Source organism: Pholcus phalangioides, unplaced genomic scaffold (assembly GCF_987345545.1).
Source record: "Pholcus phalangioides strain wild (caught in Gottingen) unplaced genomic scaffold, Ppha-v1.0 ptg000016l_1, whole genome shotgun sequence".
NCBI lineage: Eukaryota > Metazoa > Arthropoda > Arachnida > Araneae > Pholcidae > Pholcus > Pholcus phalangioides.
The window spans coordinates 6,589,346-6,602,510 of record NW_028301609.1 but is presented as its reverse complement, the minus strand read 5'-3'; the positions used below and the strand labels follow the sequence as shown (position 1 = coordinate 6,602,510).

The 13,165-nt window shown below is 36.6% G+C and overlaps 1 protein-coding gene across 1 annotated transcript in view; it reads left to right on the top strand.

Annotated features, from left to right (window-relative positions):
* Positions 1–13,165, top strand: part of LOC149074946 (uncharacterized) — a 37,995-nt gene that overhangs the window by 5,655 nt on the left and 19,175 nt on the right. Inside the window, exons 2-3 of the mRNA XM_089245896.1 lie at positions 7,677–7,835; positions 12,384–12,453. Of these exons, the coding sequence (XP_089102022.1) occupies positions 7,709–7,835; positions 12,384–12,453 (197 nt within the window). The 5' untranslated portion in view covers positions 7,677–7,708. The remainder of the gene's footprint in view (positions 1–7,676; positions 7,836–12,383; positions 12,454–13,165) is intronic.

Here is a 13,165-nt window from a genome sequence, read left to right as displayed (position 1 = left end):
TTTTGAAAAGGGTTGAGAGTTAACGAAAATATTCTTGTTAATTTCACTGCTCCCATTTATAAATATCTGCTCCGAATCCCATATTTTGCTCCTCCAAAATTGCTCCAAATCTCGAATTTGCTGCTCCAAATCCTGAATTTTGCTGCTCCGAAATAGACTTAGTCACTTCCCACCCCTGCACAATGAACGAAAAAAAAGCTCCAAATTGCTAGCAGACTATTCAAACACTGTTTTCTGTGTTTATAGAAAAGCCTATTTTTAATAGTCTCCTTTAGGAGGTGATATCTCTTTCCAAGTCTCCTGGATTTTCCAGGAGGTTCCAGAATTTCTACTCTAACTAAAAAATTTTTTTATCTCCCGAATTTTGCCTGTGATTGTAAAAAACCCCTACATTTAGGGCAACAAAATATTCCCCAAGAATTTACCTGGAAAAAAACTGCAGCTTCATAAGTGCCATTTCGTAAATTGTCGCCATTTCGCCAAATCACAAAAAAAAAAAATTGGAGGGGGGGCGAGAAAACACAAAATTCTCCAATCAGCAAGCATGCATCAATCCGGCCTTTCGAAGATTTGATTTTTGAGAGGTAATTTTACCCAAGGACTTCTGGTTCGCCATGATTGGTGATGACAGGGGTGGGAACTCTGCGCCAATTGCGACACACTGGGCCAAAATTAACATCTTGCGCCATCCTGCTCCAATAGGGTATTTTCGTAATTTTCTGCGCCAAATAGCGAATTTTGCTTCAGTATGCCCAGAATTTCGGAAAGGACATCCTTCTTGTTCCTTCTTGATGCAAAACGATTCTTTCCGAAAAGAGTGTGTTTTATTCCACTGTACTTCAACTATCGCCGTATTTAAACTATCGGTCCCTGTATCGGGCTTTCCATCGCGAAATCCCAATATTATCCGTGATCGTGCAACTGAAGATGGTTTGCAATGGTCTTTCAGCTTTGAAGTGCAAATGCGAGTCAGTTTTCGTTTTTTAAAAAAAAAGTCGCCACTGGAAGCAGCAAAAATTACTGTAGTCGATTGTCATTGCGTCAAATCCTGATGTTGCTTGAAAAAAAATGTCATTCCGGGAGTAAAAAAAAGCGCATGTCCGCCGATTGCTAATTTAGAAACTTTGCTGAATAATAAATGTTAAATTGTCAATGTTGCCGAATAACGAGTGTTAAATTGTCAATGTTGCCGAATAACGAGTGTTAAATTGTCAATGTTGCCGAATAACAAGTATTGAATCGCCAATATCGCCAAATAACGAGTGTCAGATCGCCAATCTCACCAAATAATGAGTGCTGAATCGCCAACCATTGTGTTGATTCTTCCGAAATTCTCTCCCATTTTGCAACAATTTCTTTCTGAGTATAAAAAAATTAAAAACTTGGTATAGAAAATTTTTAGCCCATTTGAAAGGCTGCTGTTCAAGGCAGCAAATAGTGTCGTCAGTAAGCAAAAATCATCTTAAATAGACAGGTGCAAAAAATTTTATGACAGCCGCTCTTTCAAACAAGGTGCCTAAAGCACCAAAAACAAAAATCAAGCTGACGAAAAGATGTTTGATAACAAAAGACATGCTGCAGTTTTATTTTGAAAAGGGTTGAGAGTTAACGAAAATATTCTTGTTAATTTCACTGCTCCCATTTATAAATATCTGCTCCGAATCCCATATTTTGCTCCTCCAAAATTGCTCCAAATCTCGAATTTGCTGCTCCAAATCCTGAATTTTGCTGCTCCGAAATAGACTTAGTCACTTCCCACCCCTGCACAATGAACGAAAAAAAAGCTCCAAATTGCTAGCAGACTATTCAAACACTGTTTTCTGTGTTTATAGAAAAGCCTATTTTTAATAGTCTCCTTTAGGAGGTGATATCTCTTTCCAAGTCTCCTGGATTTTCCAGGAGGTTCCAGAATTTCTACTCTAACTAAAAAATTTTTTTATCTCCCGAATTTTGCCTGTGATTGTAAAAAACCCCTACATTTAGGGCAACAAAATATTCCCCAAGAATTTACCTGGAAAAAAACTGCAGCTTCATAAGTGCCATTTCGTAAATTGTCGCCATTTCGCCAAATCACAAAAAAAAAAAATTGGAGGGGGGGCGAGAAAACACAAAATTCTCCAATCAGCAAGCATGCATCAATCCGGCCTTTCGAAGATTTGATTTTTGAGAGGTAATTTTACCCAAGGACTTCTGGTTCGCCATGATTGGTGATGACAGGGGTGGGAACTCTGCGCCAATTGCGACACACTGGGCCAAAATTAACATCTTGCGCCATCCTGCTCCAATAGGGTATTTTCGTAATTTTCTGCGCCAAATAGCGAATTTTGCTTCAGTATGCCCAGAATTTCGGAAAGGACATCCTTCTTGTTCCTTCTTGATGCAAAACGATTCTTTCCGAAAAGAGTGTGTTTTATTCCACTGTACTTCAACTATCGCCGTATTTAAACTATCGGTCCCTGTATCGGGCTTTCCATCGCGAAATCCCAATATTATCCGTGATCGTGCAACTGAAGATGGTTTGCAATGGTCTTTCAGCTTTGAAGTGCAAATGCGAGTCAGTTTTCGTTTTTTAAAAAAAAAGTCGCCACTGGAAGCAGCAAAAATTACTGTAGTCGATTGTCATTGCGTCAAATCCTGATGTTGCTTGAAAAAAAATGTCATTCCGGGAGTAAAAAAAAGCGCATGTCCGCCGATTGCTAATTTAGAAACTTTGCTGAATAATAAATGTTAAATTGTCAATGTTGCCGAATAACGAGTGTTAAATTGTCAATGTTGCCGAATAACGAGTGTTAAATTGTCAATGTTGCCGAATAACAAGTATTGAATCGCCAAATAACGAGTGTCAGATCGCCAATCTCACCAAATAATGAGTGCTGAATCGCCAACCATTGTGTTGATTCTTCCGAAATTCTCTCCCATTTTGCAACAATTTCTTTCTGAGTATAAAAAAATTAAAAACTTGGTATAGAAAATTTTTAGCCCATTTGAAAGGCTGCTGTTCCAGACAGCAAATAGTGCCCTTAGTAAGCAAAAATCGTCTTAAATAGACTGGTGCAAAAAATTTTATGACAGCCGCTCTTTCAAACAAGGTGTCAAAAGCCTGAAACACCAAAAACAAAAACAAGCTGATGAAAATATGTTTGATAACAAATTTATAGTGACGGACTCGCGATGCGAGGATTTGGGTTCGAACCCCACAGTGGTGGTCGGATGAAGTTGGTTTTCTGTGGTTCCCAACTTCAAGGTGCAAATGCGAGCCGATCTCCCCGTTAAAAAGTCTCTCCACAGAGAGCAACAGTCCTACAACGATAAATCATTCAATCATAACACTTCACTCATAGTTAGAAAAACTGGTGGCAGATGGCAGCACTACACATAACAAGCATTACAGAGCAACAAAAAACTTCACGTCAGGTTTCACTACACGTACATGCATGTTCCCGCATGTACCGATTCGTTGGGGGTTCCGGGGGTGTGTGGGCGGGGTGCATGTGTGGTGTAGCAGTAGTAGGTAGGGCCTCCAAAAATAGCTCGGGGATCCATGATGTTCTTAAGTCAGCCACCTGGTTGGGCAATTTGCCGGTTGTGGTGTTGTATTTGTATTTGTAAATATTTGTATTTGTAAAAGACAGTGCAGTTGTTTTATTTTGAAAAGGAGTGAGGGTTAACGAAAATATTGTTAATTTTGCTGTTCCAATTTATAAATATCTGTTCCGAATCCCATATTTTGCTGTTCCGAAATGGACTTTGTCACTTCCCACCCCTTTGATGATTTGCACGGTGTCAGGGTTTTTACAACAGAAAAATATCCCTAAAATTTCCCTTTTACTGATGAAGAATCTCCAAAATGTTTTAATAGATCCCATGCACATTTATTTCTATTCAGAATTTGGTTCCGTGTGAAAACCTCCTGAATTCTCATTCTTCAAAGTTGGCAGCTGTGATAACATGAAAATTAAAAATTCACAACCTTCACTTCAAAACATGGAAGACAGGTGGCAGCACCAACAAGAAATAAGTACTACAATTATGACAACGTAAATATATTTGGGGCCACACATAGACTGGCATGTACTGATTTGTTAAAGTGGAGGAATGCATACAAGGTACATGTATTGTTAAGTAATAGTGTATCATGGCTGAGGTAACGGAAGGAATGTCGGTTTGTCATATGCTTTAAAGATGTGTGCCATTTGTTTATTCAGTGTATGGCAGCTAATGGTTTGCTGTACCTTGTATTTGTTTAGTGTACGGCAGATAATAAACCGGTCTCGTAAAGATATATTATTGCAGGCCTGTACAAATCCTAGGTGCCGGATCTCCATCGCGAATAGAAAATAGGTTTGGCGCCTAAAATTTTCTGGGCTATAAATGAAAAAAAAAATATCACTGTATTATTCACTGGAAAAATTCAAAGTGTAATGGGTAAAAGTGAAAGTGTGACCTAAGCAAAGATGAGGAGGTATTCCAATATGAGAAACAAAAATTACATAGGCATACTGCGGGCAACACAAAAAAACCCCCTATTAGATTCAAAACCTTGAATTCAAGTGCGGTGAGGTAAGAAAAGACTCTTTGTAATCATTGTCCCCCTATGGGTACCTTCACCTTAAGATGGTAAAACACACTGACTACAGCAGCATATAGTAAATGAATGGCAAGCCTACAAGTCGAAGGGAATAGTCGACTGAAAAAAAAGCCAATAAAAGGAAATGACAAATCAGGAAGAAAAGGTGTGACAGTCCAGAAAGAAAATCACCAAAGAAAAAAAAGGGATTATACTATACCTGTTCCACAGAGCTGTGGTGGTTGAGTGGTCGGATAGACTTGTGTTGTGAGGATCTGGGTTTGAACCCCACAGTGGTGATCGACTGAAGTTGGTTTTTGTGGTCCTCAACCAACTTCAAGGAGCGAATGTGAGCCGATCTCCATGAAGAGTCGCCACAGAGTGCAACAGCCCTACAACGCTACAGATGTTCAATCATTACACTTTACTCACAATTTGAAATATAGATGCCGACAAACCAGTCGCGGCCCAGGCTCTGTCCCTCCAGGGATATAAGCCTTTTACCCTTGCGGGGAAATATAGATGCCGGCAGTAATACACACTCAGACTATTAGGTGCACGTACGCAATTCGATTGTCACAGCACAATTCAATCGGTAGTAAATTGCTCATGGCGAGAGAGAGACTGGAGTTATGTTCGGTTTAAAAAAAAAGCTGTTCCACAATAATTCCTTCATATGTTCTCCTGTTCCTTGAGTAGCTGTGGTGGCCGCTGTGGTGGTCGAGTGGTTATAGTGACGGACTCGCGATGCGAGGATCCGGGTTCGAACCCCACAGTGGTGGTCGGCTGAAGTTGGTTTTCTGTGGTTCCCAACTTCAAGGCGCAAATGCGAGCCGATCTCCCCGTTAAAAAGTCTCGCCACAGAGAGCAACAGTCCTACAACGATAAATCATTCAATCATAACACTTCACTCATAGTTAGAAAAACTGGTGGCAGATGGCAGCACTACACATAACAAGCATTACAGAGAAACAAATCTTCACGTCAGGTTTCACTACACGTACACGCACATTCCCGCATGTACCGATTCGTTGAGAGTTCCGCGGGGTGGGGGGGGGTATATGTGTGGTGTAGCAGTAGTAGGTAGGGCTCGGGGATCCATGATGTTCTTAAGTCAGCCACCTCGTTGGGCAATTTGCCTGTTGTGGCGTTGTATTTGTATTTGTATTTGTATTTGATATCATTATTAGGGCTAAGATTTTTATGACCAAAAACTGACATAATAAGCTTTTGTAAAAAATGCATTTACGTCCCTAAAAATATGCTTTTATAAATAGGCTGACCATATTTCCTTGAGAAAAACACGGGAACAATTTACAGCAATCTCCAATCTAAGGCTGGCATTACATTATAAAAGTTTGATAAAAGTCCTATTATAAAACTTGAAAAATGCGGCCAATAAGGTCAACGGTTGTATTTTCTAGAATGTAACCAATAAGCACATCTGTTACATTCGAACAAACTTTAAAAATGCAACTGATAGGCGAATTAGTTAAGTTTTGTAAGCGAACTTTTATAGTGTAATACCAGCGTTACATAAAATAAAAAAAAAATCATTATCAAAAATGATGCCAAAAGCACACAAATTTGCCAATAGTTGTTAATGTGGCTAAAAAACTGTCAATTATTGCTAAAATCACCAATTGCTGGGAATAAAGCCGTAGAAGAGCAAAAAAAAACCAACCTTAAGCAAAAAAATTCCTTTTCATTCAAATAGGCAAAAATAATGCTCCAAAATATAAAAATATGCCATAAATTTCTAGAGATCATGGGGAAAAAAAAATGCTCTATCATGTAAAAATATTGAAATATGCAGTCATAGGAATCCTAGCCCTAATTATCATAGAAGGTTAAATCTTAGAATGTTTCAGTTCAAAAAACTTGTAAACTGTTGGTTATAGAAACATACTTCTTTAATTAAGGAAAGCATTTAAACAACACAAGCCCATTTAGATATGTCATTTCTTGCATTATAGGCTATGTATATGCCGAGATACAGAATATAAATTTTTATACAGACCCCTATTCCCTAATTTGAAATTAGAAAATTATTGTTTTTTTTTAACCCCAACAAAAAATATTGTTTCTTAACGAAACTATTATCACTACTTATTCTTAATTGTACTGTTATAATGCTGGGTATCATTAAAATTAATCACACAGTACATCAAATAAATAACTACCAGTTTCGTAAGTCAGGGAATAATTAATAACTAAAAGTTGTCTTGCTCAAACTGTTGCAAATTCACTGGCCTATCGCCCAACGACCCATTTCTGTGTGCAAACTGGCTTAAAATTGCACTGAAACTTTTCTTATATCAGTACATGTACTTCGTACATATTCCTGTGTGGAGTTCTAATGAATTGATACATGCAGGAACGTGTGTGTGTGTGTGTAAATGCATGGCACTAATGTGTTCATGTTGTCAGAGTTATGTTTGTTTCGTGGTCTTGCCATCTCTCTTCCATATTTTGAAGTGAAGATGGTAAATGCTTGAATTTTTATGTCATGCAGGCCTAAGTATTGTATCGAAGGTATTCCTGCTCTCTGCAGAGAGATGTTTTCAAACAGGGCACCGTCTTGCATTTGTGCTCAGAAGTTTTGAAACTGCAGAAAAACCTACTTCAGCTGACCACCACTGTGCCACCAGCAGGGTTTGAATCCTCACAATGAGAGTCCAGTGTGATGCCCACACAACTGCGCAGCAGCTACTACTAAGTTGGACAATTGCCTCAAGGCAGAATGTTTCGCATTGTTATGAAATGAGTCCTCAGCTGACTGGAAATGCTCTACAGTAAAAATTTCCATAATAGTGTTTTTTGCACTGGTGCCTGAAGTTTTGATTTTTGCCAAGCCATAGTCTAGTGCTTGAAGAAAATGAGTGCTGAGTAGTTTTTAAAATTCTAAAGTTCTCTTGTACTTCCTATCAATTTTTTTTCCTGAAATATATTGGTCATTGAACTTGTGTTCTTATTTGAAAAATTTTAAAGTTTTGTTAACAGCACTGTTAAATAACGTCACTTGACGTTATTTTAAATTTATAATGTTACCATTATTTTTTCAAATATTTGTTACCTTCTAACGTTTCATTATTATTTTTCTCAAAAGATTGTTAGTGACTACAAAGGAGGTTTTCCGTTATGAGTTTCCGTTTTAAAGATGGGCCACCTGGTCCAGACATGAGACCTCCTATGGGTGATCCTAAATTTGATGATAGAATGATGAGTGGCATGGAAGGTGATAAAATGCCAAGAGATGATATGGACGGTATGATATATTTTTCACATTTCAATTTTTTGTAGTTGTAGCTAACCATTAACCCATAATTGGGGTTTTTGACGTCAAAAGACGTGACGTGTCAAAAACTGGTTTAAACTGTCGAAAACCTAAAGGAATGCTTTTGGATAATATTTCAAATACAGTAGGTTGATAACACGATGAGGAACTCTCTTTTTTTTTGTATATTATGATTTATTTTTTAAACACAAATTTATTACAAACAAACAAAAATATTAATTATAATTTTCAATTTTGAATTTCTTGACAGGCAGAGTCTACAACAGATAATATGTAATTTTATGGCCCATTTTATCTATTGATTACCGGTGTTCAATTTACTAAGTGAAATAGAGCTGTTTATTCAAAATATGTGATAGGAGATTACAGAGTTAATTTTTTTACCTCAGACACAGTCAAAATTAGTCAAATTTATTGTCTGAATGTTATTCTAACTTTTGTACTTAGAAGAAGTTATAGGAGCTTTTCCTGAGCATCATATGAAATCAGCACTGCCAAATTAAAGGAAATTTTAGTCCTACAATTTAGTGTTTTTATTTATTTGTTTTAATTAAAACAAACAAACAACAAATTACAATATACAAATATATAATACAATATACAAATACAAACATATATTACACAGCACAAAACACACGCACACATAATACTTATGCATACACTATGTAGCCCCAAGGGACTATGAAGTCCTTCCAGCAGGCCTATATGATTTTGTATAGGCTGTTTATTGCTAGCTGTATAGGACTGTTGAATAGTCTTTACTTGTTAACTAGGAGAAGACCCTTTAATTGCTTCATTATGAGGACTTGAAGGAATCGACTAGGTGTAGAGGTTTAAAGTCCAATACGCACCTTCTCGTGGTGCAGCCTTTAAGTAGCCATGTTTAACTCGTGGTGAACGGATGCGGATGGGCTTCCTCCAACTCTCACTGGCCAGTGTGTTGAGGATTACGGCCAAAAACCCTCTAAAAAGAAATATGAACTCTGTCAATAAACTAAGGCCCTCAGTCCCCAGCAGTCTGAGTGTCCCTGGTTAAGGCAGCAACCAGCAAGACAGAGGGTGCTAAGAATCTCTGGGCTGAACCAGGCTGCCATAAGATCATGACCTTGGCCACTGAAGCTGAACAAGATGCCACCACGAACAAAACTTTAACCACTACCCTAAAAGAAGTAGCAAAAAAAGTCGCTGGAGAAAAAGAAATGAAACTGGCGAAGAAAATAAGAGAAGAAACAAAGAAGCTTATGAAAGACCAGAGAGAATTTCAGATCGATAAGAATGACCCCAAATCAAAAGTGGAATATGCAGAACTTTGCAAGACAGTATGAAAGCGGATTACAGAAGATGTCAGGAAGTTTAATTGCGATACTGTAAAGAAAGTATTGGAAAATAATAGGAGCTCAAAATCAGCAAAACGAAAACTGTGTTGAGAGAAAGGAAATTTTTGCACTAAAAAGGAAAGCTGGAACCATCACAAAAGATGGAAATGAAATCATTAGTATTGTTGAGGAATTTTATAATAATACTCTATACCAGTGATTCCCAACATGCCCTCTGGGGGGGGGGCGATGGAAGCTACAGGTATAACATAGGATCCTATGGGTTAAATTACATTGGGGGCGATGGGAGAAAAAAGGTTGGGAAACTAGGCTCCATACGAACATGAAGAACAAAATCAGAACAAAGGAAAGGGAGCAGGAAGAAAAGAAAATAGAACCAAATTCACACAAGTAGCACTTATGCTGAAAGAGGAAGTTCTACAAGGCTATAAGATGTATGAAAAAAAAAAAATTGCCCAGGTAAAGATGGGATTTCAATAGATTATTAAAGAAGTATGAGAAGAATTTTGCCAGTATGCTAGCTGCCTTGTTCACAAATTGTCTCACAAAATCTGATGTGCCTGAAGATTGGAATAATGCAATGATGGTAGTTCTTTACAAAAAGGGTGAAAAAGAGAATGTCAAGAACTATCGACCAATCAGTCTTCTATCAGTAATTTATAAAATCTTCACCAAAGTGCTGACATATAGGCTTTAATCTAAATTGGGTGAAGCTCAAAAGAACAAGCAGTGTAAAGTGGATTCAGTACAATGGATCACATCCAAACAATCGGAACTCATAGAGAGACAGAAGGAATACAAATTACCATTGTGTATGCCTTCATTGATTTTGAGAAAGCGTTTGACTCTGTCTTTATATCTGCTGTTGTTAAAGCTCTAGATGTAATTAGGGTAGAGAAGACTTGCACCACAAGAAAATATATGACAAAGCAACTGCAACAATTTGTTTGGATAAAGGAAAAGCAAAGATTAAACTCTGAAAAGGAGTCGGACAGGGTGATACTATTTCACCAAAACTCTTTACCGCTGTTTTAGAAGAATGGTATTCAGAAAACTGGATTGGGATAAAAAAGATTGGTACCTCCGTGGTGTTGAACATCTGAGAAGACGTCCCCACGCAAGATGGATTGATGAGATCAGGAAAGTGGCAGGAGTCAACTAGATGTCTAAAGCATGAGCAAAATGGAAAAATTTAGAGGAGACCTTCATCCAGCAGCGGATTGAAAATGGTTGTTGTTGATATTCTAATGTGTTATGCCCAATAAGGGTATCGTTTCAAGTATATATCAGTGGTTATCTAGATAAGTTAATAATAACAGAAATCAACATTACATATATGGCGTAAAAGAAGTGTTTTTAAACACACATCTGTTATAAAAAGAGTACAGCTGATTTATATCAATAAACTTATATAAACAGTTGAAGAAATTTTGGAAAGTCGAGAAATATGTTGGAAGAATATCAAATAGTTCCATAGTTTTTCCCTTCAGGTGTTATGTTATGCTCTATTCAAATTGCAAAATTTTATAGGAAAAAATACACGTAGATTGTGCAAAATAATTCTGTAAAGAGCAGAAAATTATTTTAGAATCATATTAAGTATTTATTCTTTGTATAACAGTGATTTTTAAACATAACATGCAATGAATATGTGTATTTGCAGTGGGCATTTTTACATTGAAAAGCAATATTTAAGGTTTTTGACAGTTGTTTTTTTTCACAAGGTTTCCAACATCAAAAACTGCTATGCGTCAAAAACCTGCCAACCCTGCCATAATATATATATTTTAATTACTGTATATAGAGGTGCCAATGCTTCAGATTTACCTAGAAGTTTTATTTTTTAGCTGGTTAAAATTTTTTGGCGGGAACCAGATTTTTCAGGTTTTTCATATCTTCAGGAAAATTTCTAAAAAATCCTTAAACTGTGCTCCCCTTGAATGCAAAATCTCTACAAAGCAAATACTCTTTCAGCCCTCGCGATTTCAACTTGACCATGTTTTCTCAGGAAAAACTTTAGGAAATTGGGATTTAGAGTATGAAAAATCTTCAATTGTCAACGAATATGATGCTGATAATTACTAAGTTGCCAATAATTTGCCAAGTTGCAGATTATTGTTAAAATCGCATGTGATGAGAAACGAAGCGTCATTACAAGTGACAGTGGATTAAATTGAATTCTATGAAATGTTTATATGAGACAAATATGCGAAATACACTATTCATATTTATAGTCATAATTTTCAATAATAAGTTGGCAAAATAGGTCTAATCCTTGATTTCAGTGAAGGATAAAAAAAATTTTACTACCGCTTGTGGTCAAGGTCATCTTTTACTTTATGGCATTTTATCCGACCATTGCGATGCATCTCACATTTTTTAATTCATCAAAGCTATTGATTTTTATGACAAGTTATTATTTCGTATAATCTACGTCATTATTTTATTTTTCACGCATCATTGTTTTATTAACATATACTTTTCCTTCCTTGACATATGAGAACAAACTTTTTCTTATTTTTATATGGTCATTTGTGTTGGTTGCAGTTTGACCTAATTGGTCTTCGTGCCACAAAAACCAAAATCCAATCCAAATAAAAATTCAATTAGACTGCATTGAAAAATGTAGGACATTTTTATTTTAAAAAATTGGGACCTCGAAAAATAAGGAAGCGTCCTGGGAAAACGAGTCATACGCTCATCCTATGCAATCACCAAAAATCCCCAGTTATTCTTTATATATGTATGACAGGTGTGAAATATTTCACCATGTGATTAACTTCAGATTTTTCAAGTCAATAAAATTCGCACCTATGTTATTGTATTGATGTCTTTTGGTAGATGATGCCAGTCTAATACCACCCATTATTTACGAGATTATCTCAATTTTTTTTGTGTGTGATTGGACATAGTAAACCAAAAATTCAGTCCATCGTGGTTCAGCCGTATTGTATTTTTTGATAACCCACAAAAATAAATACGTATTTGCCATTATCTGTGTTGTGTGACAACTTTAGTTTGAAAAACATGGAGTTACAAAAATTTCAACTTTTTCTAGAGAGTGGATCGTCTTAGGCTATGAAAATAAAAATTGTGAGTTAAAAATTTTGTGAATACCTTTTTTCTTTTGTATGGATAAAAGAAAAAGAATGCAGCACAATAACTGTCTTTTGTCTTGTAGATTCTGGGCGTGGTGGCCCTCGACCTCCATTCAGAGGTCGAAGACCATCTCCTGGACGAGACAGGCCAAGGTAAGATTTTTTTTGAAGATTTGTCTATCAAAATATAGTAAACCCCTCTGAAGGGTCACCCCTCTTTTATGGCAAAATAATAGGTTTTTTTTAACTCTTCAATAGCAACCTTTGTTTTACAATTTTTTTTGTCTCGCCAGTGTCTGCAAGAGACTCATGTTTAGAAAAACTGATGGTGGATAACAGCACACTACACATAACAAGCATCACACAGAAACATGTGAAAAACACTTTACATTAGGTTCACAACACATACACGCATTCCGGCATGTACCAATTTGTTAGAAATTCTGTAGAGGAATGTGTATGAGTTGCATGTATGGTTAAGTAGTAGTAATGTCCGCAAAGAGGAGTTTTACTATATTTCAATGCATTTGTCTATTTTTAAACTAGAATCTCTTGATGTTTTGAATTTGAATGAAAGAAATTTTTACGTAAAGAAATTACGGAAAAATTTCTCTGGATTAAATAAATGCTTGATTAGATACAGGTTTTGGTTTTTGGTTTTCGTCTTTCATTTATGTGTCTATGGGTCCCAAAGCAGAATATGCTGAAAACTCGCTTATGTTGCCGAAAAATCTGGAATTATTTCAAGAAAAGTGTTAGAAACAATGTTATGGGAACTTTTATGGCAGAACAATTTCCAGTCAGCTGAAGACATTTGTGTTGAACAATGCAAAACATTCTGACCACATTTTTCGTTGGACAGAAC